We start from the raw sequence: 27,408 nt of genomic DNA, 5'->3' as shown, positions 1-27,408 counted from the left end.
AGGAGACTTTTTAAAAATATGAGCAAGTTGAACCTAGTATATTTAAAAGGAGGGAAGGGAGGCTATTCAGAGCAGAAATTAAATTGGGGTATTGGGGGAGGTAAGGTAGGATTTCTGGGGATTTGACTTTAAATACCACATAAAATACAAAGCAATACAAAATTTAGCTCAAACCCTTATATGTCAAATACCTGATTGTTCCTATAATCCAAAAGCTGGTTCCACACTAAAGAAATAAGACAGCTAAAAGATGATTTTAGTAATCCCAAAGATTATTTATGGCCTTAATCCTGAACTGCTTGCTCTGTCCCTTCTTACACTCCACCCACTATCCTGGTTCTCTAGGTTTTTGACCTAATGATTTAGCTTCCTGTTTCATCTTTCCCTCACCTTATCCCTAAGGTCTTTTGCTTCCTTCCTTGCTTAGGACTGCACTCCACTCAGTTATTCTGCCATCAGCCACTCGGAATAAATAACCTGCCTATCCAGATCCTCAACCTTGATCCTCGGCACTCAGGCCCCCTTCATGGCCAAGTCCCCTGCCAGGCTTACCCTTATTTTATGAAGATGTCCTGGAGAGAGACAAGCATGTTAGATGGTTCATCCCAAGTATGTTAGTTGGTTCATCCTGGCAAACACTGGAATCACCAAAGGTGGAATAAGGAGAATAACAATGAGCCAGGTCAAATGTCTAGACCTCCCCCTGACATTCTAAGGCACACCTTCTTAGCCCTCAGGTGATATCCCTAGTACTCCATCCCTCCTGCCCACCACCTACACCTCAAGGGATCCTTCTATCCCACAGCAGCTAGGACTAAGAATACATGGTGAGCAAGACATAGGCCTTTGTCTGATAGAACTTACAGTTTAATGAAGGAGAAAGACAATTAAATAATCCCAACATGTATGATAGTTAAAGGCAATGCACACGTAGCTGTAAGATTAAGAAGGCTAGCCAGGTGAAGTTACACCTAAGATGAAACTTGAAGGATCAATAGGAGATACCCAAGCAGTGGCAGAGCATTTAAGGAAGCATGTTCTAGGCAGAAGAAACAGCGTATGTAAAGGCCCTGCAGCAAGAAAGCATATCTGAAGAGATGAGATGAGCTGGGGAGGTCAAGGTAGAGAGAATACTGGGGCAGATGCTGCTGGAGAGACCAAGAAGGGTCTTAGAAGATATGAAGCTGTTTTATCATTCACTTAACAAGTATTCACTGAGTGCTTACAATATGCTAGGCATTGTCCTATGTTTTATTTATAACAGTAAATGAAACAGACAATATCCCTGTTCTCAGAGAATTTCCGTTCTAATTGGAGGAGACTATAAACAAGTACGTGACTAAACTAGAAAAATATCACTTATTGATAAGTGCTATGCAAAGAACTAAAATAGGTGAGGTGCTAGAAAGTATGTATATGGGTGGCTACTTTATAATCATTAGGTGGTCAGGGGAAAGCCTCTCTGGAGGAGATGACATTTAAAAGTAGGTCTCTAAATAAAAAGGAACCAGCCATTCAAAGACCAAGGGAAAAAGCATTCTAAGCGGGGTTAACAATACACACATGCAAAAGCCCAATAGTAAGATCACTGAAGCTTTTTTAAGCAGAGGAGTTAGATCATGATCATTCTTACATTTTATAAAGATCACTCTGGCTACAATGTAGAGAACAGAATGGAGGTAGGGGAGAATAAGATTAAGACTGGAGACAGAGATGAGAGTGGATTACGTAGACTAAGGGAAAGAAGAGGAAGAAGGGCACAGGAACAAGGATGATGGTAATAGCTAATACTCACATAGCACATACTAGCTGCCGATCCACTGTTCTAAGCATTTTTTATATATTAATTCATTTAAACCTCACAAATACTGTATCTTATAAATTAGGAAACTAAGGTAGAGGATAGTGGCAATGAAGAAGAAAGCAACTGGGGACTTCCCTGGTGGCACGGAATCCGCCTACCAACGCAGGGGACATGGTTCGAGCCCTAGTCCGGGAAGATCACACATGCTGCGGGGCAACTAAGCCCGCGCACCACAACTACTGAGCCTGTGCTCTAGAGCCCGAGAGCCATAACTACTGAGCCCACGTGCCACAACTACTGAAGCCCGTGCTCCGCAACAAGAGAAGCCACCGCAATGAGAAGCCCACGCACCGCAAGAAAGAGTAGCCTCCAGTCGCCCCAACTAGAGAAAGCCCACACGTGCACAACAACGAAGACCCAACACAGCCAAAAATAAATAAATAAATTTATGAAAAGAAGAAGAAGAAGAAAAAGGCAACTGGATCCAAGAAATATTGGGGAGGACAAATCCTATGACAGGCTGGTTGTCAGCTGTGGGAAGGGAAGGGGTAGGACTTAGAATGACTACTAGGCCTTGGGCCCAGCAACTGCGTGGGTGGTGGTGCTATTTACCATGTGACAGGACACTGGAGGAAGAGCAAGAGGGGAAGAGCAGAAGGCTTCATTTTGCTGAGTCTTCAAAACATCCCAGTGGAGCTGTCCATGTGAACAGCTGGATAGTCTGGTCTGGAGAGAGATTTGGTCATCATCCATGCGTAGATGGTAACTGAAGCTGTCACAGAAGTTGAGATCACCTACGGGGAGCAGGAAGAAAAGGAAAAAAAAAAGCCTAGGAACAGATTGCTGACATTTAAAACACAATAAGTTGAATAAACAAATAAATTTTTTAAAAATACATAAGGAAAATTTAAAAAAAAATTTTTAAACACAAAAAGAATCATTAACAGCAACAAAAAACTGGAAATACCTTAATGTCCCTCAATAGGAAAACAGATAAATAAAATACAGTATATCTAGTCTATGAAATATTATACAGCAGCCAAAAAGAACGAGAAGTATCTTTATGTACCAACATGGAATACTGTCAAGGCACATTACTGAATCAAAGAAAGAAATATAAAAATGATACATAAAATGTGACCCCATTTGTGTAAATAAATAAAACACGGCAATAGCATTTTAAATATTTTCTGGGACTTCCCTGGTGGTCCAGTGGTAAGACTCCACGCTTTCACTGCAGGGGGCACAGGTTCAACCCCTGGTCAGGGAAGTTCCACATGCCGCATGGTGTGGCCAAAAAAAAAAAAAAAAAAGAAAATTTCTGGGTTCATACATATGTACACAAACACACACAGAGTGTGGGAGGTACATTCTAAACCACTAACAGGTTGCCTCTGGAAATACAGAAATAATTGAAACAGGGGAGCGGGGAGCAGGAGTATTCAAAATATCTACAATGTTCTGAAATTAACAGTTTTCAGTATGTTCGTATTTTAATTCACAACAGAAAATTGTGTTCCAAAACTGGAAATTCATAATACTTGTGTAAACCGTGGAAGATTAAATGTGATGTTATTTTAACAATGTTTTAAATTTTAGAGTCACATTTTATTTTGATCTGAATTTTTATCAAGATGCTGAAACTGGTTTGTTTGAAACTAGTTTGTCATACATACTGTGCATAATCATAGTATTTATTTTCTGGGACTATTGTGAATGTGTAGACTTATGTTTATTGCTAAGGGAACAATTATTTATAAAATAATATTAAATCCAGTATTAGCTGCCTATCTCAGACATTTAATACTTGCAGAGACCCATGTTACACTTACTACACTGAAGTTTTGGTTGTTTGCTTTTTTTTTGTTTTTTAAAAATTTATTTGGCTGCGTTGGGTCTTTGTTGCTGCACGCGGGCTTTCTCTAGTTGTGGCAAGCGGGGGCTACTCTTCGTTGCAGTGCGCAGGCTTCTCATTGCGGTGGCTTCTCTTGTTGTGGAGCACGGGCTCTAGGTGCACGGGCTCAGTAGTCGTGGCTCGCGGGCTCTAGAGCAAAGGTTCTGTAGCTGTGGCGCATGGGCTTAGTTGCTCCACGGCATGTGGGATCTTCCCAGACCAGGGATCAAACCTGTGTCCCCTGTATTGGCAGGCGGATTCTTAACCACTGCGCCACCAGGGAAGTCCCGAGGGTGAGTCTTTAAAAAAAACAAAAAAAACAAAAAAACTTCAGGACTTCCCTGGTGGCGCAGTGGTTAAGAATGCACCTGCCAATGCAGGGGACACGAGTCGAGCCCTGGTCCGGGAAGATCCCACATGCCGCGGAGCAACTAAGCCCATGCGCCACAGCTACTGACTCCGTGCTCTAAAGCCCGTAAGCCACAACTACTGAGCCCCTGTGCCACAATTAATGAAGCCCGCACGCCTAGAGCCCGCGCTCCACAACAAGAGAAGCCACCGCAACAAGAAGCCCGCGCACCGCAACGAAGAGTAGCCCCCGCTTGCCACAACTAGAGAAAGCCCGCACGCAGCAACGAAGACCCAACGCAGCCATAAATAAATAAATAAATAAATAAATTTATTTTTAAAAAAAAGAATCACCCTAACTGTTGAAAGTAAATGTACTCTTAGGGTGCAGATACTAGTGTTCCAATAAGCATGTGATTATATTAAGGTAGTGGTAGCAGGAAGATAATCTTGATTCCGTTGGGAATCTTAGGTTTTCTCATACATTTATTGGGAAAATAGTTTTTCCTGTACTGCTGAAGTTTCTTTTTGGTAAACAGTATCTTTCTAAAAGAAAAGCATGAAGGAGAAATTGAGGTGTGTACATTTCCTCAAATGACCAGCACTGTACAAGATACTGTGTATCTTGCAATGAACAGTGTGGAAGCTGTTCATTTTTCAATCTGAAATAAAATACATTCAAGAATTTAAAAAAAAAATCTACAATGTTTTGACTTTTTTAGATTACTATATTCTCTGTAAAATTAAAGATCAATTTTTCAAAAAATAATGGGAATTTCTGTACCTTCTACTCAGTTTTGCTATGAACCTAAAACTGTTCTAAAAAATAACTCAATTTTGAAAAGTGGGAAAGAGGGAGCCTACAAAGGACATCCTTTACTTCAGATAGTAAATTTTCTCTGTTCCTTCCATCCCTGACTGGCTTGATGTTTAGATCTTCTGGCTTGCCATCTGCCCATGTCTGAGAAGTTAACACCAAGCCCCCCTAATTCCATGCTCTAGCCTGAATCCTTGGCCCCAGGCCAAGTTTGGCCACAGATCCCCTAGACTGGGCCAGAACCCCAGGAAGGGAGGTCAAATACCAAAGTCCTAAACAAATATGGGAGACTAAGTACAGATGCCAGCTTCAAGGACAGGGATCAGGTGGCCTTACAGGCCAGCAGCAGCCTCCAAGGGGAAGAAGTATGTAAAGATCTGGAAGCAGCTCTGCAGTGCTGGGGGATGAGGCTGAGGGGCAGTCAGGCAAAACTGGGGGAAGCGGTACGGGCAAGTTGAAGAACCAGCCAGTTCCACTTATAAAGATTCCAAGCGAAGTGCCATAACATGGTGGGAACAACATTTACGACAAAAGGAAGAGGGGACGCTGCATTCTGTGAAGGGGTTGGGGGCATGGTGGGGGGTGGTCTAGGGATATCTAGAGGAATCATTCCCCATCAAAGCAGCAATTCCAGGAGGCACAGTGGAAAAGTTTAGAAACTTCCTGGAGCAGCAGAAAGAGGCCAGGGACTTGGCTTCTTCCTGAAAAGAAGGTTCTATAAATGAGGAGAAAAGACACTGAAATAAAGCCTTTCCTTCTTCAGTAAACCAAAGGCAGAGAGATCACGGTAGACCTCTGGTGACTGTGCTCTTAACTTTCAACTTTCTGAGCCTGAAAGACAACATGTTTGGTCTACATGTTTTCCTGGTTACCCGAAGAGATGACGCTGCCTAGCTGAGGTCTTACCCAACAGCTGACTCACCATCAATTAGTCTGTATCACGGCCTGCTGCGCCTCATGCCTCACACAGTCACATACTGCACGGCTCTGGAAAGAAAACAATCTGGTGTGAGCTGTCAAAGTCCTCTCGGTACCTGACCTCACCCTCTGGGGTAGGTTTCATTTCAAAACTGAAAGGGACTGAAGGGCTGGGGAAATCCAAAGATCAACAGAGCCAGGAACAGGTGGTTCCCAGCAGAAAAGGGTCCCAAGCTGGAACTCAAAACAGAAACCAGACCACTGATAAGACAGTTTATGATATCTGTCTCCAAGCCTTCAGATGCCATTTACATATTTTCCAATATTTACAACAGGGCATGACCACACTTATCCAACTTCTGACAACTAAATATCGAATTCTCCAAATGTTCAATCAAGTTCCTGGCTTTATTAAGTTCTAGAGCTTTGGGGTTATCTCCAATAACTGGGATAATGGGGTTGGCGGGGGGGAACTTCTGAATTTTGCAGTCCTTCATATGGGCCACATTTTAATCCTAACGAATTCTATCATCTCCTCTTCCTTCTTCATTTCCTCATGACCCCTTGGAAAAATTCCTGTCTCACTAAAAAATTTCTGATTAGTTCATAATGGCTCTCTCACTAGAGCAATATTCAATACAATGAAAGTGTACCTCATCAAAGGAGTCAGGTTATTTGCTTGAGGTTCATTTTAACTACCTGAGTGACCCTTAGGTAAGTCATTTAACCTTTCTGGGCTCAGTTTCCTCATCTATAAAGTAAGGAGGTTGGAAACAGACAGAAGGAAAGCAATAAAACTTCCCTGAACTGAGAAAAGACTTAAGTTTTTAAGTCTAAAAGGTTTATCAAGTGACAAGCAGGGTTTTGTTTTTTTTTAAATCAAACCTAAGCCTATCATGATGAAACACTAAGCATGAAGAAAAAATTTACAAACTTTCAAAGAGAAATGGTTATTACTTACAAAGGAAAGAGAAACCTATTGGCAGTGGACTTTTCATCTGTATTACTAGAAACTGGACAGTACAAGGCTGCATACTTTGTAGAGACTAGGACTACTATTCAAGAATCCTTGGGAATTCCCTGGCGGTGCAGTGGTTAGGACTCTGTGCTTTCACTGCCGAGGGCCCAGCTTCCAGCCCTGGTTGGGGAACTAAGATCCCACAAGCCGTGTGGCGCAGCCAAAAAGGAAAAAAAGGAAAGAATCCTAAACCCAGCCAAGACATCATTCATACGTGAAGATATACACACACACACACACACACACACACACACACACAAATAAATAAGTAAATAAATAAATGGACCATCCATGCCCCTTGTCTAAGAAAATCACTCAAAGTATCCTAGTCAAATTAATATTTAAAATTGGAACAAAGCCGAGAAAGACAAAGTATATGCAAGACATGTTTCCCCTCCCCCTAAGAAAACCTTTTCATGAAATTGTACCAAGTGACTTCTGATAGCATTTCCAAGTACAAACAGAAACCGTCCTATACACAACCCTCCCTGGCAGTCTGGGTTTGCGAGTTGTACATCACCTAGTGGCCTGATGAAGTAAATGCAGTTTCATCAAGTGCCCGGATAAACTTCCAGCCATTTTGTGATCTCTGACAGTGTGTACGGGGCAGCAGCCTGATGTCTTAGAGATTCTGAGTAGGGGACTGCAAACCCACCGGGCTCATATAAAACTGTATAGATTCAGCTCACTAACCATTCATTCTCCAAGGATGTGGGAAGGGCCCACACTTTGTGCTAACTAATCACAAGATGTGAAGCATAATTTGTTGCAAGGCTGCACCTGCAAATAGTAAGAGACAGAGAATGCTTTTGTGCAGACCAATCTGAACTGAAAGCAAGTTTAGATGCTATGAGAAAACTGCAAATACTCCTTATAAACAGGAAGAACGTCTCCAAACATTCACAAGATTGGATGTGGAAGATGGATTATATTTACCCTGTATGGTTCCAGGAGACAGGCCTATAAATGATGAGAAGATACCTCAATTAGATTTCAATTCAAAACAAGAAATAATTTTCTATCAGTGAGAGCTATTCAACAGTATAATGGGAGAAACCATAAACAAAATGAAAAGACAATCTACGGAATGGGAGAAAATATTTGCAAACAATACCATCAACAAGGGCTTAATTGCTGAAATACACAAACAGCTCATACAATTCGATAACAGAAAAACAAACCACCCAATCAAAAAATGGGCAGAAGACCTAAACAGACATTTCTCCAAAGATGACATACAGAGGGCCAATAGGCACATGAAAAGATGCTCAACATCACTGATTATTACAGAAACGCAAATCAAAGCTGCGATGAAGTATCACCTCACACCAGCCAGAATGGCCATCACTAATAAGGTCTACAAATAACAAATGCTGGAGAGGGTATGAAGAAAAGGGAACCCTCCTACATTGTTGGTGGGAATGTAAATTGGTGCAGCCACTATGGAAAACAGTATGGAGGGTCCTTAAAAAACTAAATATAGAGTTGCCATATGATTCAGCAATCTCACTCCTGGGTATATATCCGGAGAAAACTCTAATTTGAAAAGATACAGGCAGCCAAGCTCCAGCTGAAGGAGAAGTAGGGTAAGTAAGGAGGTCTCTACACCATGGCTCGTACAAAGCGGGCTGCCTACACATCGACCGGTGGTAAAGCACCAAGGAAGAAACTGGCTACAAAAGCCGCTCGCAAGAGTGTGCCCTCTACTGGAAGGCTGAAGAAACCTCAGCGTTACAGGCCTGGCACCGTGGCACTCCGTGAAATCAGACGTTGTCAGAAGTGTACTGAACTTCTGATTCACAAACTTCCCTTCCAGCATCTGGCACGGAAAATTGCTCAAGACTTCAAAACAGATCTGCGCTTCCGGAGTGCAGCTACTGGTGCTTTGCAGGAGGAAAGTGAGATCTATCTGGCTGGGCTTTTTGAAGACACCAACCTGTGTGCTTTCCATGCCAAACGTGTAACAATTATGCCAAGCGACATCCAGCTAGCACGCCGCATACATGTAAAACACCCTTAAGAATCCACTCTGATGGGACATAGTTCATTCTTGAAAAAAAAATTTCTCTTCTTCCTGTTATTGGTAGTTCTGAACATTAGATTTTTTTCCCCCATGGGGTCAAAAGGTACCTAAGTATATGATTGCAGGTGGAAAAACAGGGGACAGAAATCAGGTATTGGCAATTTTTCCATTTTCATTTGTGTGTGAATTTTTAATATAAATGCGGGGACCTAAAGCATTAATGCAAGTCAAAATGTTTCAGTAAACAAGTTTCAGCAGTTCAATTTTATAACAATTATATATAAACCTGTTAAATTTTTCTGGACAATGAAAAAAAATACAGGCACCCCAAAGTTCATAGCAGCATTATTTACAGTAGCAAAGACGTGGAAGCAACCTAAATGTCCATCCACAGATGAATAGATAAAGAAAATGTGGTACATATAAACACAATGGAATATTACTCAGCCGTTAAAAAATGAAATAATGCCATTTTTGGCAACATGGATGGACCTAGAGATTATCATACTAAGTGAAGTCAAAAAGAGAAAGACAAATACCACATGATATCATTTACACATGGAATCTAAAATATGATACCAATGAACTTATTTACAAAACAGAAAAAGACTCACAGATATAAAAAACAAATTTATGGTTACCAAAAGGGAAAGGGGGTGGAGGAGGGATAAATAAGGAGTTTGGGATTAGCAGATACAAACTACTATATATAAAGCAGATAAACAGGGTACTTCCCTGGTGGTCCAGTGGTTGAGAATCCGCCTTCCAATGCGGGGGACACAGGTTCGATCCCTGGTTGGGGAACTAATAAGATCCCAGAGGCCGTGGGTTAACTAAGCCTGCATGGTGCAACTACTGAGCCCGCGCACTCTGGAGCCCACGCGCCACAACTAAAGAGAAGCCCGCATGCCACAACGAAGAGCCCACTCACCACAATGAAAGATCCTGCGTGCCACAACTAAAACCTGACACAGCCAAATTAAAAAAAAAAAAAAACAGATAAACAACACGGTCCTACTGTATAGCACACGGAACTATACTCAGTATCCTGTAATAAACCATAATGGAAAAGAAAAAAAAACAACTATAATGGGATTCCTCAAGAAGTGATGAGCTTCCCAGCAATGGAAGTATTCAAAAATAATTTAAATCAGCTGTCCCCAACCTTTTTGGCACCAGGGACCAGTTTCATGGAAGACAATTTTTCCACGAAAGGAAGGTGGCGGGGGGAGAGTTCAGGCGGTAATGCGAGTGATGGTGAGCAGCACATGAAGGTTCGCTCGCTCGCTTGCCCGCTGCTCACCTCCTGTTGTGCGGCCCGGTTCCTAACAGGCCGCGGACTGGTACCAGTCCGCGGCCGGGGGGTTGGGGACCCCTGATTTAAATGATCATCTGTCAGGGGACTATATAAAGCAATTCTGTAACTGAACGGAAGTCTGGAGACAAGGAGATTGATTGTATTACCTCAAAGGCCCTTTCCAATTCCAAGTGTCTGTCATTCTATTAAATAAAACAAAAACAAAGTAAACACATAAACAAAACAAAACCCACTAATAAATAACTAAAGAGTTTTCCCTCTGCATTTTTTTTCAAGCTCCGACCAAGAAGCCAGTACAACTTAGTGGGTTTGATACCACTTTCCACTTAAGTAAATGTGGACAAATTACTTAACTCTATTTGCCTCACTCTTATTGTCTGTAAATTTAGAACAATAATAGTACCCATCTCATAAGATTACTATGAAGATTAAATAATATGATACTTTATAAAGTACTTAAAACAGTGCCTAACAAAGAAACTGTATACAACTAGCAGGTAGCTGTGGTGAATGGGAGTGGGGGGTGGAAAGTGAAACCTAAATGTGCTGCTTGTTTTAGTTATCGGTTCCCAACCCTCAACCAAAGCATTCCTGGCTGCTGCTGGCCAGAGGCTAGGTTCCCTTGGCAACCAGCCTCAAAAAAGAGCCCAGATCAACCTTCTTCAGGAAGGCAGCTCATTCTCTGCCCTGAAATCTATCATCTTCCTTTGCACAAAGCAGGCTCCCTGAAACCTCACAAATACCAATGCTCCAGATCAAGGAGCTGAGCAGGTATTATCCTCCTCACTTAATATGATCAATTACAGAATATCAGAGTTAGAAGGATCATCTCAGAGACCATGTAGAGCAACCCCTTTGTTTAATAAATGAGGACAACAGGCTGAGAAAAGTGAAGTCCTAGATGTGGCAAGTTGGTGGCAGGGTCAAGACAAGATCGCAGGCCTCCTCATTCCTAGCCCAGTAAAGTTGTCCCATTTTTCAGTAGGACTGGCCCTACTAAGTCCCATGCTACTGACCCATACTACGTACTTTACACAGGTAGAAGAGAAATAGAAGCAGTAGAGTGCAGAGGTTAAGAGCACGGACTCTGGAGCCAGACTGCTTATTCAAATCCCAGCTCTAGGGGGACTTCCCTGGTGGTCCAGCAGTTAAGACTCTGTGCTCCCAATGCAGGGGACCCGGGTTCAATCCCTGGTCAGGGAACTAGATCCCACATGCTACAACTAAGACCCGGCGCAGCATGCATGCATACATATGTAAATAAATAAATAAATATTAAAAAAAAAATCCCAGCTCTACCACTTACTGTGACTTTTTTTTTAAAGGTTTTTATTTATTTATTTATTTATTTAATTTATGGCTGTGTTGGGTCTTCGTTTCTGTGCGAGGGCTTTCTCTAGTTGCGGCAAGTGGGGGCCAATCTTCATCGCGGTGCACGGGCCTCTCATTATCGCGGCCTCTCTTGTTGCGGAGCACAGACTCCAGATGCGCAGGCTCCACTTACTGTGACTTTAAGCAAGTTTCCTAACCTCTCTGTTTCTATAAAATAGGGATAAGAGTTACTACCTTATAGTTATTTTAAGGATATGATGAGATAATCCACGTAAAATGCATGGCACACAGAAAGTGCTCAATGTGTATACTGCTTCCTCTGTTTCTCATCATTACCAGTTGCATTAAGAAGAAAGACAATCATAATAACAAATGAGACGAGACAGGCTCCTACTTCTGGTCCAAAGAGCACTGGGAAGAACAAAGGTATTTGCTTAGCTCCATTTCCTGGTCCTGGCCAGGAACACCCAATCCCTAGCAGGGGAAGACTACAACTAATCCATCACTCATTCATTTCTTTGGATCTAGGAAAGAGTCAACTCAGAGAATAACCAAGTACATGCTATAGTGATAAGATATTTAAGATCACAAATAAAAGTTAGGGAGGTCCAAACCCAAAATGCAATTCTTGTGGGTCCAGTCTCTTCCTCTTAACCCATGACGGGTGGTATAGTGTAAAGGTTAAGAACAACAGCTCTGGAGTTTGACGGCCTGAAATGCAAATTCCTGTTCCATCATTTATTTGCTGTATCACTTAAGCAAATTACCTTACCTCTCTCTAAGCCTTTATTTCTCCATCTGTTAAATGAGAATAACAGCTATTTTGATTATGATAACAGCTGACATCTGGTGAGCACTTTCTATGTGCCAAGCACTACATTAAGCACTTTACATAGCTTACATTACTAAATCATCACAAACACCTTATGAGGCTGGTACCTTAGTACCCTCATTTTACAGATGAGGAAAATGAGGCACAGTCTTCTTATTCAAGGCCACATGGCTAGTTACTGGCAAAGTTGAGATGTCAGTACAGGAGGTCTGACCTCAGAGTCTATGCTCCCTCCTCCTACGCTGCTCTGCTTCTCATAGCACCAGCTTCATATGGTTGTTACGTTGTTAAAATAAGCCAATCCATATAAGGTGCTTAGTGCAGGGCCTTGTTCATCAAGGTTCACCATTACCATTATTGCTGTTGTTGTCATTATCATCATCATCAATCCCTTTGAGACTCTCAAATACTACTACCTCCTGAGTTCTAATTTCACCTCAAGGGAAATGGTTGCTTTCCTACCTAGATACCAACCAGCTCACTGGGCAGCCTGCAGTGAGGTTCTAGTATTTCATCTCCCTCATGTAGTACAGCAGTAAGTATCTGGGTGGAGAGGCAAGGAAATATTTTCTATAAACCTGCTACTCTATAAAAAACAATATATTAAAGTCTGTTTTTAAAAAATAAAATCTTCACTACTCTCATTAGAGAAGAAACATATGCTTATTATATTTTTCAAAATAAAGCACAGATCGGACTTCCCTGGTGGTCCAGTGATTAAGAATCCGCCTTCCAATGCAGGAGACGCGGGTTCGATCCCTGGTTGGGAAACTAAGATCCCACATGGCACAGGGCAACTAAGCCCACGCGCCACAACTAGAGAGCCCGCGTGCCCCAACTACAGAGCCCACGTGCTCTGGAACCCACGTGCCACAACTACAGAGCCCATACGTCACAGCTAAAGAGCCTACACGCCACAACAAAGATCCCGTATGCTGCAACTAAGACCTTACTCAGCCAAAAAGAAAAATAAATATTTTAAAAAATAAATAAAGCACAGATATACAGTATTTTTTTTTTAGTTGTCCTCTACCTCCTTCCCCTTTCCACTCTCCTGTTCTCAAAACCAGCAGATTATTTAGTCACGTAATCCTCACAAGAAGTAAGACTGGTGTCATTCATCACTATCTCCGTTTGACAAGCACAGAAACTGAGGTTCAGAGAGGTTCACGACCATACAGCTGGTAAGTGGATGGCCAGGGTCTCTGGAAAAGAACTTACAGATATGGAGGAAGGTAAAGATAGTAAACTCCTTCACTAAGCCTGAGAGGAAGTGGTTATGACAGATGGTTCCTTGAAGGTTAAAAAGAACCAAGACTGATAATGGGATTTTTAAGAAACTCTTGCTCTAACAAGGTAAGAACAGATGTTGTAACCCAAAAAGCCAGTAATGCAGTGAGCTATCATCAATCCTGCCCTCCCAGAAACAGTGCAAATTATTGATAAGCCTAACAAAGCAGGACTTCATCTCTGAAGATATCCATACCATACCCCCGCACACCAGTTCTTACCTCCCCAATTCCAAAATGATGTATCACTTTATCCTGCTAGAGAGCACAGTTCAAAATAAGTGTTTTTTAGAGTGAGCAACTTGAGGGCAGGAACAATGTCTTGTTCATAAAGATCTATTAACTGGTACACAACCTTCTATTTATTCAATACATTTTTGTTTAAAAATGAATAACTTTGGGACTTCCCTGGTGGTCCACTGGTTAAGAATCCGCCTTCCAATGCAGGGGACATGGGTTCGATCTCTGGTAGGGGAACTAAGATCCCACATGCCACGGGGCAACTAAGCCCGCATGCTGCAACTACTGAGCCCACGCGCTCTGGAGCCCATGCGCCACAACTAAAGAAAAGCCTGTGCGCCACAATGAAGAGTCCACTCGCCACAAAGAAAGATCCCACATGCTGCCACTAAGACCCAACACAGCCAAAAAAATAAATAAATTTTTTAAAAAAGAATAAATTTATTCATTCAACTCCTATGTGCTAGGTACTATGCTAGGAGGTGGGGTTATAGCAATGAGCAAAACAAAGTGGATGAAATTTACATTCTAGTCATGGGTGACAAATAATAAACTATAGTAGAGAGTTCCTAGAACAGTGCCTGGTACACAGTAGGCAGGACTCAAAATATCTAAATAATGAATGAATGAATGAATGAATGAACAGTATGTCAAATAGTAATAAGTTCTGTGGAGAAAAATAAAGCAGGGAAGGGAAACAAGGAAGGCACAGAGCAGGAGATGGTTTTTACTTTAAATAGGATGGTCAAGGAATGCTTAGATTAGGTGACAGTTGGGCAGAAACCTGAAGGAGGTAACGGAGGAGGCCACACTGACATCTGGAATAAGTGTTCCAGAAAAAACAACTACAAAGGTCCCAAGGCTTGGCATGTTGGAGCAACTGCAAGGAGACCAGTGTGGCCAGAGCACAAAGGGAAAGTGATAGATGATGAGGTCAGAGCAGCTGGGAAAGGGTTATGTTGAAGATCCCATGCAGCCTTGTAGATCACTTGAAGGACTTTAGTTTTTAATCTGGGTGGGACCCAGTGGATAGTTTTCAGCAGAGTGGTATGATTTGATATACACATAACAAGATTATACTGGTCACTGTTAAGATTAGACTGGGGGCCCTGAGAAAACCATAATTCAAAAAGAGTCATGTACCACAATGTTCACTGCAGCTCTATTTACAATAGCCAGGACATGGAAGCAACCTAAGTGTCCAACGACAGATGAATGGATAAAGAAGATGTGGCACATATGTACAATGGAATATTACTCAGCCAAAAAGGAAACAAAACTGAGTTATTTGTAGTGAGGTGGATGGACCTAGAGTCTGTCATACAGAGTGAAGTAAGTCAGAAAGAGAAAAACAAATACCGTATGCTAAAACATATATATGGAATCTAAAAAAAAAAAAAAAGGTCATGAACAACCTAGGGGCAGGACGGGAATAAAGACGCAGACCTACTAGAGAAGGGACTTGAGGACACGGGGAGGGGGAAGGGTAAGCTGGGACAAAGTGAGAGAGTGGCATGGACATATATACACTACCAAATGTAAAATAGATAGGTAGTGGGAAGCAGCCGCATAGCACAGGGAGATCAGCTCGGTGCTTTGTGACCACCTAGAGGGGTGGGATAGGGAGGGCGGGAGGGAGAGAGACGAGAGACGCAAGAGGGAAGAGATATGGGGATATATGTATATGTATAGCTGATTCACTTTGATATAAAGCAGAAACTAACACACCATTGTAAAGCAATTACATTCCAATAAAGATGTTAAAAAAAAAAAAAAGATTAGACTGGGGGAGACCAAGAGCAAAAGCAGGAAAACCATTTAGAAGGCTATTCCAGTAGTAGCAAGGAAGGGGGTGAGAAGTGTTCAAACCCTGGATGCATTTTAAGGTAGAGCTCACAGGACTGGCTGGTGGATTGGATGATGAGAGAAAGAGAAAGAACAGAGTCAAGGGAGAGTCCTCAATATAACTGAAACTGAGATGGGGAGAAACTGCCAGAGGTACAGGTTTGAGACGAGAAGTTCCAGGATTAATGTTTTGCATATTTTAAGTTCAAGAAGTTATTACAGGACTTCCCTGGTGGCGCAGTGGTTAAGAATGCACCTGCCAATGCAGGGGACACAAGTTTGAGCCCTGGTCCGGGAAGATCCCACATGCTGCGAAGCAACTAAGCCTGTGCGCCACAGCTACCGAGCCTGTGCTCTAGAGCTCGCGAGCCACAACTACTGAAGCCCGTGCGCCTAGAGCCCGTGCTCTTCAACAAGAGAAGCCACTGCAATGAGAAGCCCATGCACTGCAACGAAGAGGAGCCCCCACTTGCCACAACTAGAGAAAGCCCGCGTGCAGCAACGAAGACCCAACACAGCCAAATATAAATTAATTAATTAATTAATTAATTTTTTAAAAAAAGAAGCTATTACATACACAAGTGGAGATATCCCGTAGGCAGCTGGACAGAAGAGTCTTGAGTTCACAGGAAGACATTCAAGCTGGTAATATATACTTGAGAATTCTCAGGGTATAAATGATATTTAAATTCTTAAAAGAGAGCACTTAGTAAATGAGTGTAGACAGAGAAGTGATCCGAGGACTGATTTGAGTACTCCATCATTGGGGGCTGAGGAGATAAGGAAACAGCCAAAAGGGCGGGGCGGTACGTGGGAGTTTGAGAAGAAGGGGCTCCTGAGGTAGAAGGAGAACCAAGGTAGTGGCATCCTGGAAGCCAAGTGAAACTAGTGTGTGAGGAGGAAGTGTCAAATACTACTGAGAGATCAAGAAGATGACTGAGAAATGACCACTGAATCTATGTACTATTTTCTAAGCATTCCTCCCTAATCCACACATAACACATTTTTTTCTTTTAATCTAGGTAAAATCCCAGTATTGTCCAATGAATACACATAAGGTTTCTGTTTAATGCAGCTATATGTGCATCTCAAAAAACAAAATCAATGCTCTTAATATGGACACAGCAGACTTTACACAGGGAATAATGTTGAGCAAATGCTTTATCTGGTTGAAGTAACTGTCTCTCTGAAACAATGTCCCCGACCAAGTCTTACTTGTGTTCAGTAGATGGGATCAGAGAAATGAGCTATTTAAATGTATTTCTTTTGTTCTGCCATAAAGTAGCAATTATTCTTGAACTCATTTTCCTCCTTCCTAACTCAAACATCCTAAGCAGCTAAACAAAGACCCTAAATTTCCACACACATCCCTTTATAAACAAAGCAGAACACAATAAAATCCAAAAGTTGGATGAGAAAGGGATATGCCGTTTATTGTAGCTGCTTTCTTTTACTGTACAAAGGGTTAATAATTATTTGCTAATTCAAAGGCTGTACTTTGTTTACATTTTGTCCTTAAAATCTCTAGATAAGAAGTGCGATTTCTAGTGTCTTCACCTTAAAAGAGAATTATTGTTACAAAATAAGGACTTTAACTTTCTGTGCGCTAGCGTGGGGGTCCCCAACCCCCGGGCCACAGACCAGTACTGGTTAGGAACCAGGCAGCACAGCAGGTGAGTGGCGGGCAAGCGAGCAAAGCTTCACCTGTATCTACAGCCTCTCCCTATCGCTCGCATTACCGCCTGAGCTCCGCCTCCTGTCAGCATTATGGTGAGTTGTATAATTATTTCAATATATATTTCAATATAATAATAATAGAAATAAAGTGCATGATAAATGTAATGCTCTTGAATCAGCCCGAAACCATCCCCCCCCCCACCCTGTCCGTAGAAAAACTGTCTTCCACGAAACCGGTCCCTGGTGCCAAAAAGGTTGGGGACCAGTGCTCTAGTGAACAGAGTCAAGTCTCAATAATCTACACTCCTGAAGCAGAACAATATTCACCAAAAACTGGATCATGCAAACATCCTTCATGTCTTCATGAAACAGCTACAACTTCTGAAAGGACTGAGCTCCCTGCCTTTGGGAAGAATACCCTTCCCTGCCCTCCACCGTGCAATTTGCCAACTTGGGACTCAGCCTGAATGACAACTTCTCTAGGCGGCCTTCCCAGATCCCCTCCAAGGCTGAATCAAGGGCCCTCCTCTGAACCCGTAACACCACAACTTGGTAAGCACCACAGCTTACTCATATCCCAATACTTTAACACATTATACTGTGAATCTGTTTACTTCTCTGTCTACCTCTCCAGACCATAAACATCTTGAGGGCAAGGACACTATCTCATTCATTTTTATAGCCTCAGTGTCTGAAACATATCAAACAATCAAGTGCCTGCTGAATGAACGAGTAACATGAAAGTTGACCTAGAATACCTTACGTGATTTTTGTAGCACATTTTCCTTGACAAACCAGGTGAACTGAGGCTAATATTAAAATTACTGGCGTCTATATGATCCAGCAATCCCACTCCTGAGCATATATCCACACAAAACTGTAATTCAAAAAGATACATGCACCCCTATATTCACGACAGCACTATTCACAATAGCCAGGACGTGGAAACAACCTCAATATCCATCGACAGCTGAATGGATAAATAAGACGTGGTACATATATACAATGGAATACTACACAGCAATAAAAAAAGAATGAAATAATGCCATTTGCAGCAACATGGATGGACTCAGAGATTATCATACTAAGTGAAGTAAGCCAGAAAGAGAAAGAAAAATACCATATGATATCACTTGTATGTGGAATCTAAAATATGACACAAATGAACCTATCTACAAAACAGAAACAGACTCACAGACACAGGAAACAGGCTAGTGGTTGCCAAGGGAGGGGTGGGGGAGGGATGGATTGGGAGTTTGGGGTTAGCAGATGCCAACTATTATATGTAGAATAGATAAACTACAAGGTCCTACTGTATAGCACAGGGAACTATATTCAGTAACCTGTGATAAACCATAATGAAAAAGAATATAAAAAAGAATGTATACATATTGATAACAGTTTCTTACTAACACAACATTGTAAAACTATACGTCAATAAAAATAAAATAAAACAGGGAGTGCCCTGGCGGCCTAGGGGTTAGGATTCAGTGCTTTCACTGCAGAGGCCTGGGTTCGATCCCTGGTCGGGGAACCATCCCGCAATGCCATGCAGCATGGCCAAAATACAAAAAAAAAAAAAGAAAGAAAGAAAATAAAATAAAATTACTGGCATCTATTCACATCCCCAATTGATAGCAGAAACAAAGAAATTTCCCCTACCTGACACTGGAAATAGAGGATAAGAAAAGATATGTGCTGCTCAAAATCAGATCAGGAGGAGTTATCATACTAGCTGCTCTTCCTTGATTTGTCCCACACCATAGGAGAGGCTAATGGACCTCTGGATTGCTCTCTTCACCTCCCTTCCACCGATTCTGTATTCTCCTCTTTGCCCTATTCTTCTTTTGTTTGTTTTGTTTTAATATTTATTTATTTTTGGCTGCTTCAGGTCTTAGTTGTGGCACATGGGATCCTTTGTTGTGGCCCACGGGCTTCTAATTGTGGCACGCGGGTTCCAGAACGTGTGGGCTCTGTAGTTGCAGCACACAGGCTCTCCAGTTATGGCACACGGGCTTAGTTGGCCTGCGGTATATAGGCTCTTAGTTCCCTGACCAGGGATCGAACCCAGGTCCCCTGCATTGGAAGGTGGATTCTTAACCATTGGACCACCAGGGAAGTCCCCTCTGCCCTATTCTTTTCTCTCTTTGCTTTACTTACCTTTTCCCACTTCCTCTCATTCTATACTTTGCATTCACATTCTGTTCTCATTTTCCTTTTAACTTTTCTCTGCACTCTGTTCTCCAGGCCTATTTTAGTTAAAATGACCCTGGGGAATACATGAGCAATGCTTTGCCCAACTGGGAGAACTTAGGCCAAGGATGTTGCTGTATATCCTGGTCACTTCTGTAAAGCACACCAACATATTTCTGCTGTTTCTGAGGAAACCAAGTAGCGACCCCCTAACAGCAGCACAGGGTTATCAGCATATGAGGTCAAATTGTTACTATCCCCAGTGGGTAAGACATGTTTCTAAACTGCACTCTGTAGTATCCTGGAAATAGGGTAAAGGTCCTCTTAATTTACAATAATTTTAAATAAAAGAGAAATGGGAAGCTAAATATGAAGGGCAAAGAGGAAAAGAAACCATGTTTTTGGGAAAAATGTTGCGTGTTGATAGGACAAATTTCAAAAGCTATAGGATACTTGCTGGGCCAGGTAGGTTGGGAAAAAAAAAAAAGGTGGTTCCTGCCCCCAGGGAACCTAGTCTCATTCCTACCACTTCCCAAACCCATAAATGTAAACATTAAAGAACCAGAGAAAGGAGATTCTCTTGAACCAAAAGAGTCAGTAACCTAACATAAGTGAATTGGACGTTCTGGGACAGAAAAATAAAGACTGGATAGAAAACTCTTTGAATTTAAAAAGTTATTCCATGTGTTAAAGTCAGTGCCACAAGCATCAGAAGCCAAGGAAAGGAACAATCCACAACTAGGAGTCAAGAGGCCTACCTAGCTCAGATCCTAACAAGCTGTGTAACCTTGGTCAAGTCATTTTACTACTCTGATCCAAAGACGGTTCTTTCATAAAATGAGCATAATAATATCTCCCTGGCAAAGTTGACTGTGATGATTAAATAACACTTGGAAAAGTTTTATATAACATGCCAATGTGGTAAGAGGAAGCAAAAATCCTGTGGTTCAACTTCTAAAGTGTAAGCCTGACTCACCTTCCCAACCTTGTTAAACCCTTTAACCAACCTGGGAGAAGAGTCATGTGAGGCTCCAGGAGTGGGGTGGTGACTATTTAGTCAGTTGCTCTGTATCTCAGTGGCTTCATCTGTAAAATGGGTGGTGTGGAATTCACTCACATATCCGCAAGATAACGCAGGTCTGAGGAAGGGAGTGCAGAATTTACCATAAGTAAGTAAAACATTTACCCAACCCTCCCTCCCAGGGATAAATAACCAAGATCATCAAATATCATCACTCCCTGGACAGAATTAGAAACGGCCTTAGGGAGCATCTAATCTCGTTTTACAGATGGGAAAACTGAGGCCCAGACAAATGAACTGAATTGTAGAACTCTCAAAGCTACTTAGTGGCAGAGCTGGAGCTAGGGGCCAGAGCCACCAATTCTCAAGTCCAGTACCCTCTTTGCCAGATCTCAGGGTCACCCAAGGCACCTGAGGCCCTTACAACACATTATCAACATCAAGACACATTACAATTTCATCAACAGCTAAATGTGGGCTACCCAAGGGAGGGGCTGTAAGATTCTGATGCAGGCGGTCCTGACAGCTGGGAAAGAGAAGACTTCATTGGGAAAGTGAGTAGAGTCCTGGAGATACTCAGACACAAAGAGATTAAAGAAATATGTCTGCTGCAGAATTACAAAGGATCATGAGAGATTACTACAAGCAACTATATGCCAATAAAATGGACAACCTGGAAGAAATGGACAAATTCTTAGAAAAGCACAACCTTCCGAGACTGAACCATGAAGAAATTGAAAATATAAACAGACCAATCACAAGCACTGAAATTGAAACTGTGATTAAAAATCTTCCAACAAACAAAAGCCAAGGACCAGATGGCTTCACAGGCAAGTTCTATCAAACATTTAGAGAAGAGCTAACGCCTATCCTTCTCAAACTCTTGCAAAATATAGCAGAGGGAGGAACACTCCCAAACTCATTCTACAAGGCCACCATCACCCTGATACCAAAACCAGATAAAAGATGCCACAAAAAAAGAAAACTACAGGCCAATATCACTGATGAACATAAATGCAAAAATCATCAACAAAATACTAGCAAACAGAATCCAACAGCACATTAAAAGGATCATACACCATGATCAAGTGGGGTTTATCCCAGGGATGCAAGGATTCTTCAATATATGCAAATCAATCAATGTGATACACCATATTAACAGACTGAAGGAGAAAAACCATATGATCATCTCAATATATGAAGAAAAAGCTTTCGACAAAATTCAACACCCACATATGATAAAAACCCTCCAGAAAGTAGGCATAGAGGGAACTTACCTCAGCATAATAAAGGCCATATATGACAAACCCACAGCCAACATTATTCTCAATGGTGGAATACTGAAACCATTTCCACTAAGATCAGGAACAAGACAAGGTTGTCCACTCTCACCACTATTATTCACCACAGTTTTGGAAGTTTTAGCCACAGCAATCAGAGACGAAAAAGAAATAAAAGGAATCCAAATCGGAAAAGAAGAAGTAAAACTGTCACTGTTTGCAGATGACATGATACTATACATAGAGAATCCTAAAGATGCTACCAGAAAACTACTAGAGCTAATCAATGAATGCGGTAAAGTAGCAGGATACAAAATTAATGCACAGAAATCTCTTGCATTCCTATACAGTAATGATGAAAAATCTGGAAGAGCAATTAAGGAAACACTCCCATTTACCATTGCAACAAAAAGAATAAAATATCTAGGAATAAATCTACATAAGGAGACAAAAGACCTGTATGCAGAAAACTATAAGGCACTGATGAAAGAAATTAAAGATGATACAAACAGATGGAGAGATATACCATGTTCTTGGATTGGAAGAATCAACATTGTGAAAATGACTATACTACCCAAAGCAATCTACAGATTCAATGCAATCCCTATCGAACTACCAATGGCATTTTTCACAGAACTAGAACAAAAAAATTTCACAATTTGTATGCAAACACAAAAGACCCCAAATAGCCAAAGCAATCTTGAGAAAGAAAAACGGAGCTGGAGGAATCAGGCTCCCTGACTTCAGAGTGTACTACAAAGCTACAGTAATGAAGACAGAATGGTATTGGCAAAAAAACAGAAATATAGATCAATGGAACAGGATAGAAAGCCCAGAGATAAACCCACACACATATGGTCACCTCATCTTTGATAAAGGAGGCAAGAATATACAATGGAGAAAAGACAGCCTCTTCAATAAGTGGTGCTGGGAAAACTGGACAGCTCCATGTAAAGGAATGAAATTAGAACACTCCCTAACACCATACACAAAAATAAACTCAAAATGGATTAAAGACCTAAATGTAAGGCCAGACACGATAAAACTCTTAGAGGAAAACATAGGCAGAACACTCCATGACATAAATCACAGCAAGATCCTTTATGACCCACCTCCTAGAGAAATGGAAATAAAAACAAAAATAAACAAATGGGACCTAATGAAACTGAAAAGCTTTTGCACAGCAAAGGAAACCATAAACAACACGAAAAGACCCTCCAACCCTCCGAATGGGAGAAATTATTTGCAAACAAAGCAACTGACAAAGGATTAATCTCCAAAATATACAAGCAGCTCATGCAGCTCAATATTAAAGAAACAAGCAACCCAATCCAAAAATGGGCAGAAGACCTAAACAGACATTTATCCATAGAAGATATACAGATTGCCAACAAACACATGAAAGGATGCTCAACATCACTAATCATTAGAGAAATGCAAATCACCTCACACCAGTCAGAATGGCCGTCATCAAAAAATCTACAGAGACTTCCCTGGTGGCACAGTGGTTAAGAATCCGTCTGCCAACGCAGGGGACACAGGTTCGAGCCTTGGTCAGGGAAGATCCCACATGCCGCGGAGCAGTTATGCCCATGTGCCACAACTACTGGGCCTGCGCTCTGGAGCCTGTGAGCCACAACTACTGAGCCCGTGTGCCACAACTACTGAAGCCCGCAAGCCTAGAGCCCGTGCTCCGCAACAAGAGAAGCCACTGCAATGAGAAGCCCGTGCACTGCAACCAAGAGTAGCCCCCGCTCGCTGCAACTAGAGAAGGCCCGCGCACAGCAACAAAGACCCAACACAGCCAAAACTAAAATAAATAAATAAAAATTAAAAAACAATCTACAAACAATAAATGCTGGAGAGGGTGTGGAGAAAAGGGAACCCTCTTGCACTGTTGGTGGGAATGTAAATTGATACAGCCACTATGGAGAACAGTATGGAGGTTCCTCAAAGAACTAAAAATAGAACTACCATATGACCCAGCAATCCCACTACTGGGCATACACCCTGAGAAAACCATAATTCAAAAAGAGTCATGTACCACAATGTTCACTGCAGCTCTATTTACAATAGCCAGGACATGGAAGCAACCTAAGTGCCCATCGACAGATGAAAGGATAAAGAAGAAGTGGCACATATATACAATGGAATATTACTCAGCCATAAAAAGAAACGAAACTAAGTTATTTGTAGTGAGGTGCATGGACCTAAAGACTGTCATACAGAATGAAGTAAGTCAGAAAGAGAAAAACAAATAACGTATGCTAACACATATATATGGAATCTAAAAAAAAAAAAAAAAGGTTCTGAAGAACCTAGGGGCAGGACAGGAATGAAAACGCAGAGAGAATAGACTTGAGGACATGGGGAGGGGGAAGGGCAGGCTGAGATGAAGTGAGAGAGTGGTATGGACATATATACACTACCAAATGTAAAACAGATAGCTACTGGGAAGCAGTTGCATAGCACAGGGAGATCAGCTCGGTGCTCTGTGTCCAACTAGAGGGGTGGGATAGGGAGGGTGGGAGGGAGACGCAAGAGGGAGGAGATATGGGGATATATATGTATGTATGGCTGATACACTTTGTTATAAAGCAGAAACTAACACACCACTGCAAAGCAATTATACTCCAATAAAGATGTTAAAAAAAAAAAAGAAAGAAATATGCCTGCCAAAAAAGGCTTAAAATTGCAGTCTTGGGAAGACATACCCAGTGGGTAAAATTTTCTTTAGGGAAAAGAAACAGGTGGCAGATTTAGAGGACCAGAATGCTTTGAATCAGGATAATTCTTGATTATATGCAATTTAGTCCTTTTGTTGTCTCCTAAGTTTTTAACATTTACTAAGATCAACTGTCTCTCTACAAGATAAGGCCCTCTGCAGAGACCACAGACGGTCTACCTTAATGGTTAAGTATATAGGCTCTGGGCTCAAATTGCCTCGATTCAAATCTTCGTTTTACCACTTAACAGCTGTGTGACCTTAGATAAATCTTTCTCTTTGTACCTCTGTTAAAATGGAAATAACATCACCCCCATCTCAGGAGGTTTTGTGAGGTTTAAATGTGTAGATTAATCATATTGGTCACAACCTAATAATGGGTTTTTCATCCTTTAGTGTGATGTGTGCCTCTTTTATTTTTAATGTAAAGAAGACAACAAAAATTACCAGAGTACACTGCATGTAGTATGAATAAGTACTGTTTTGCAATAATTTTGTTTCCTTTATCTATATGTGTGCATATATGTTTCAATTACGTAAAATATACTTCTCATGGTGGTTTGCTTTTAAAACTGTGAGAACCACTGAATTAATGCACAAAATAAAGGTTCAAACAGTGCCTGGCACACAGTAAGCACTTAGTGCTATGACTGTCATTGTTGCTGTTATGTACCTACCTGTTAAAGTTGTTTGTAGGATTATCTAAGGTAATATGAAAGTACTTTGGAAAGTCTAATATACAATATTAGTGTAAGTTAAAGGAAGCAACAAGCCCTTCTCTCCACCTCTTAATACCCATACAAGCATAGCCCTGTTTCAGCACATATTTGTTGCTTGGTCCACAAGTTATTTGTTACATTGAACTGAAAAGTCCACAGACCATGACTTATCTACCACTCTGTCATGCTCTGTCAATATCTGCAGACAAATAGAGGTTTGGTGCCAGAATAAATTTATTTATTTTTACCTGGGTGGAGGTTGGGATGGGGAAGGCGGAAGTCATGCCCATGGGTAGCTGAAGGAAGCAAGTGAGTCAGAGAAATTGCTTGCTCCCACAGAGCCAGGTAGACTCAAATGCGCCACAAACCAGGCTGGACTGACAGATACTTGAGCCTTTATGCAGGGCTTAATCACTTCCTTCTCTCTATCCTCACCCAGACAACTCATTAAAAAAAAATAGCCTCTGAGCTCCTCACAGGCATAGCTCACACCAGGAGAAACTGGGAATCCCCAAATAGATACAAATAGGGGGTGACTATGCAACAAAAAATTACCTGAGGGGTTCCTTGAAATAACAAGCCCACCTAAACGTCCAAATAGCATTTAAATTCAAAACCCTGACTTAGAGAAAAATTTGCAAATGTGCTCACCAATAACTGTATCAGGTCTGGATTCCATCCTCGACACTGTGTGACCTTGAATTAGTCACTGCATCTCTCTGGGCCTAAGTGATTTCATCTGCTAAAAAAAAAAAAAGAGAGAGATAACACGTACCTCACAGGGTCATTGTAAAAATTAAAGACAGTATGCAGTAAAATGGCTAGCACAGGATCTGGCACTGGTAAATGCACAATAAATGTCTGTCCCTTCTAGCCTACAAGTCAACAACTATGGCAAACTGAGGTTCACTGGCCAGCTCTTAGGTATCCTAGTCGCTTCATGGAAATTGCCTTTTTTTAAAAAGAAACTTTATAATACCATTTCTTTATCTCTCTAGCACAATAGCCTATGCTAGAAATCTAGGAAAGCAATAATTTCCCATCTCATTCTTTACAAGTAGTGATTCCTAAATGTTTTGGTACTGCCCCCCCCCTTATCCATTATTAAACGAAATGAGCGAGAGACTCGGTATGATGCTTACATTTTACAGTTATTTGCGTCCCCGTTTCAAATTAATGAGAAATGTATTAAAATTCGCCCGCTGAGGCTGGGACCAGCCTGCGGGGTTTCATCCCAATCTGGTCAGAGCACTCGCTGCGCGGGGAAGGCCCCGGCTCACGGGCGGGACGGGGGGATGGGGGGCGGCCGCGTTCTAGAGCTTTCGGCCCGACCCCTATTTCTCGTTGGCGACAAATATAGGCCACGTGTCGCCATTTTGTGTTCAGGAAACATGGCGGCCACCCCCACGGGGAAGAAAGGGAGGGGGGAGGGAAGGACCGCCACGTTAGCCGCTTTCCCTGGGGGATCCTGAAGCACCCCGCGCACTCGGCCTTTTCTGTCTGGCTCAGCCGAGGAGAAGGGGCAGAAATCACAACTGGCGCACCAAGGGCCCCAGCGACCTTTCTTTACCGGGAGGAACGCGCGGCTCCACACACGGCAAAAAAGGCCCTCCAAGATGGCGGGCCCTGTTGGGGGCCGCCCCCGGAGAGCTTGGGCGCCGTGGCTGCACCGAGCGGGGAAAGGGCCGAAAGGCAGCAGCGGGAGCGTAAGCCGCGCGGGGAAAACCGCAGGAACTCCCCAGAGCTGGAGTAAATGCGGTCCCCCAAGATGCACGCCATTGTCTTAAATGTCTGACGAGGCGGCAGCGACTAAAACGACACCAGCGCAGGAGGTGGGGGTTCTGCGGGTAAACGAAAGAGAGTTGCAAAATGCAGACAAAGCATTATGTAAATAGACGCCATTCTCTTTATGGCCATGTTTCTAGCCCTCCCCAGAAACCATGAGCAGAGCCGTGAATTTGACGGCAGCGCGTGGTGGGTTTTGGTCTTTCTCCCCACCGACCGCCGCCACGGGTCCGAGGCGGGGGTGGGGGCTGGCGCTGGGCGCCCCAACGCCGAAAATGAAGGGGCCCCACGTGCCCGCCCGGGCGGGCGCCCGCCCCGCAGGCCTCGCCT

At 42.2% G+C, this 27,408-nt stretch overlaps 1 protein-coding gene and 1 long non-coding RNA gene across 2 annotated transcripts; one reads left to right on the top strand and one right to left on the bottom strand.

Annotated features, from left to right (window-relative positions):
* Positions 1-569: 569 nt before the first annotated feature.
* LOC103006268 (uncharacterized) lies at positions 570-27,408 on the bottom strand. The gene is made up of 6 exons (XR_009009894.1): positions 26,436-27,408; positions 25,945-26,035; positions 20,556-20,687; positions 5,786-5,850; positions 2,417-2,598; positions 570-638 (listed from the first exon to the last, which is right to left on the bottom strand). It is a non-coding gene; the product is annotated as an uncharacterized LOC103006268 (long non-coding RNA).
* LOC103011144 (histone H3.3-like) lies at positions 8,409-8,819 on the top strand. Its single transcript, XM_007175566.2, has one exon. The coding sequence runs from the start codon at positions 8,409-8,411 to the stop codon at positions 8,817-8,819; it is 411 nt and encodes a 136-aa protein (XP_007175628.2).

The sequence above is a fragment of the Balaenoptera acutorostrata genome, chromosome 12, assembly GCF_949987535.1.
Source record: "Balaenoptera acutorostrata chromosome 12, mBalAcu1.1, whole genome shotgun sequence".
Lineage (NCBI taxonomy): Eukaryota > Metazoa > Chordata > Mammalia > Artiodactyla > Balaenopteridae > Balaenoptera > Balaenoptera acutorostrata.
The sequence above is the reverse complement of the archived record's forward strand: the minus strand, read 5'-3'. Positions and strand labels throughout refer to the sequence as shown.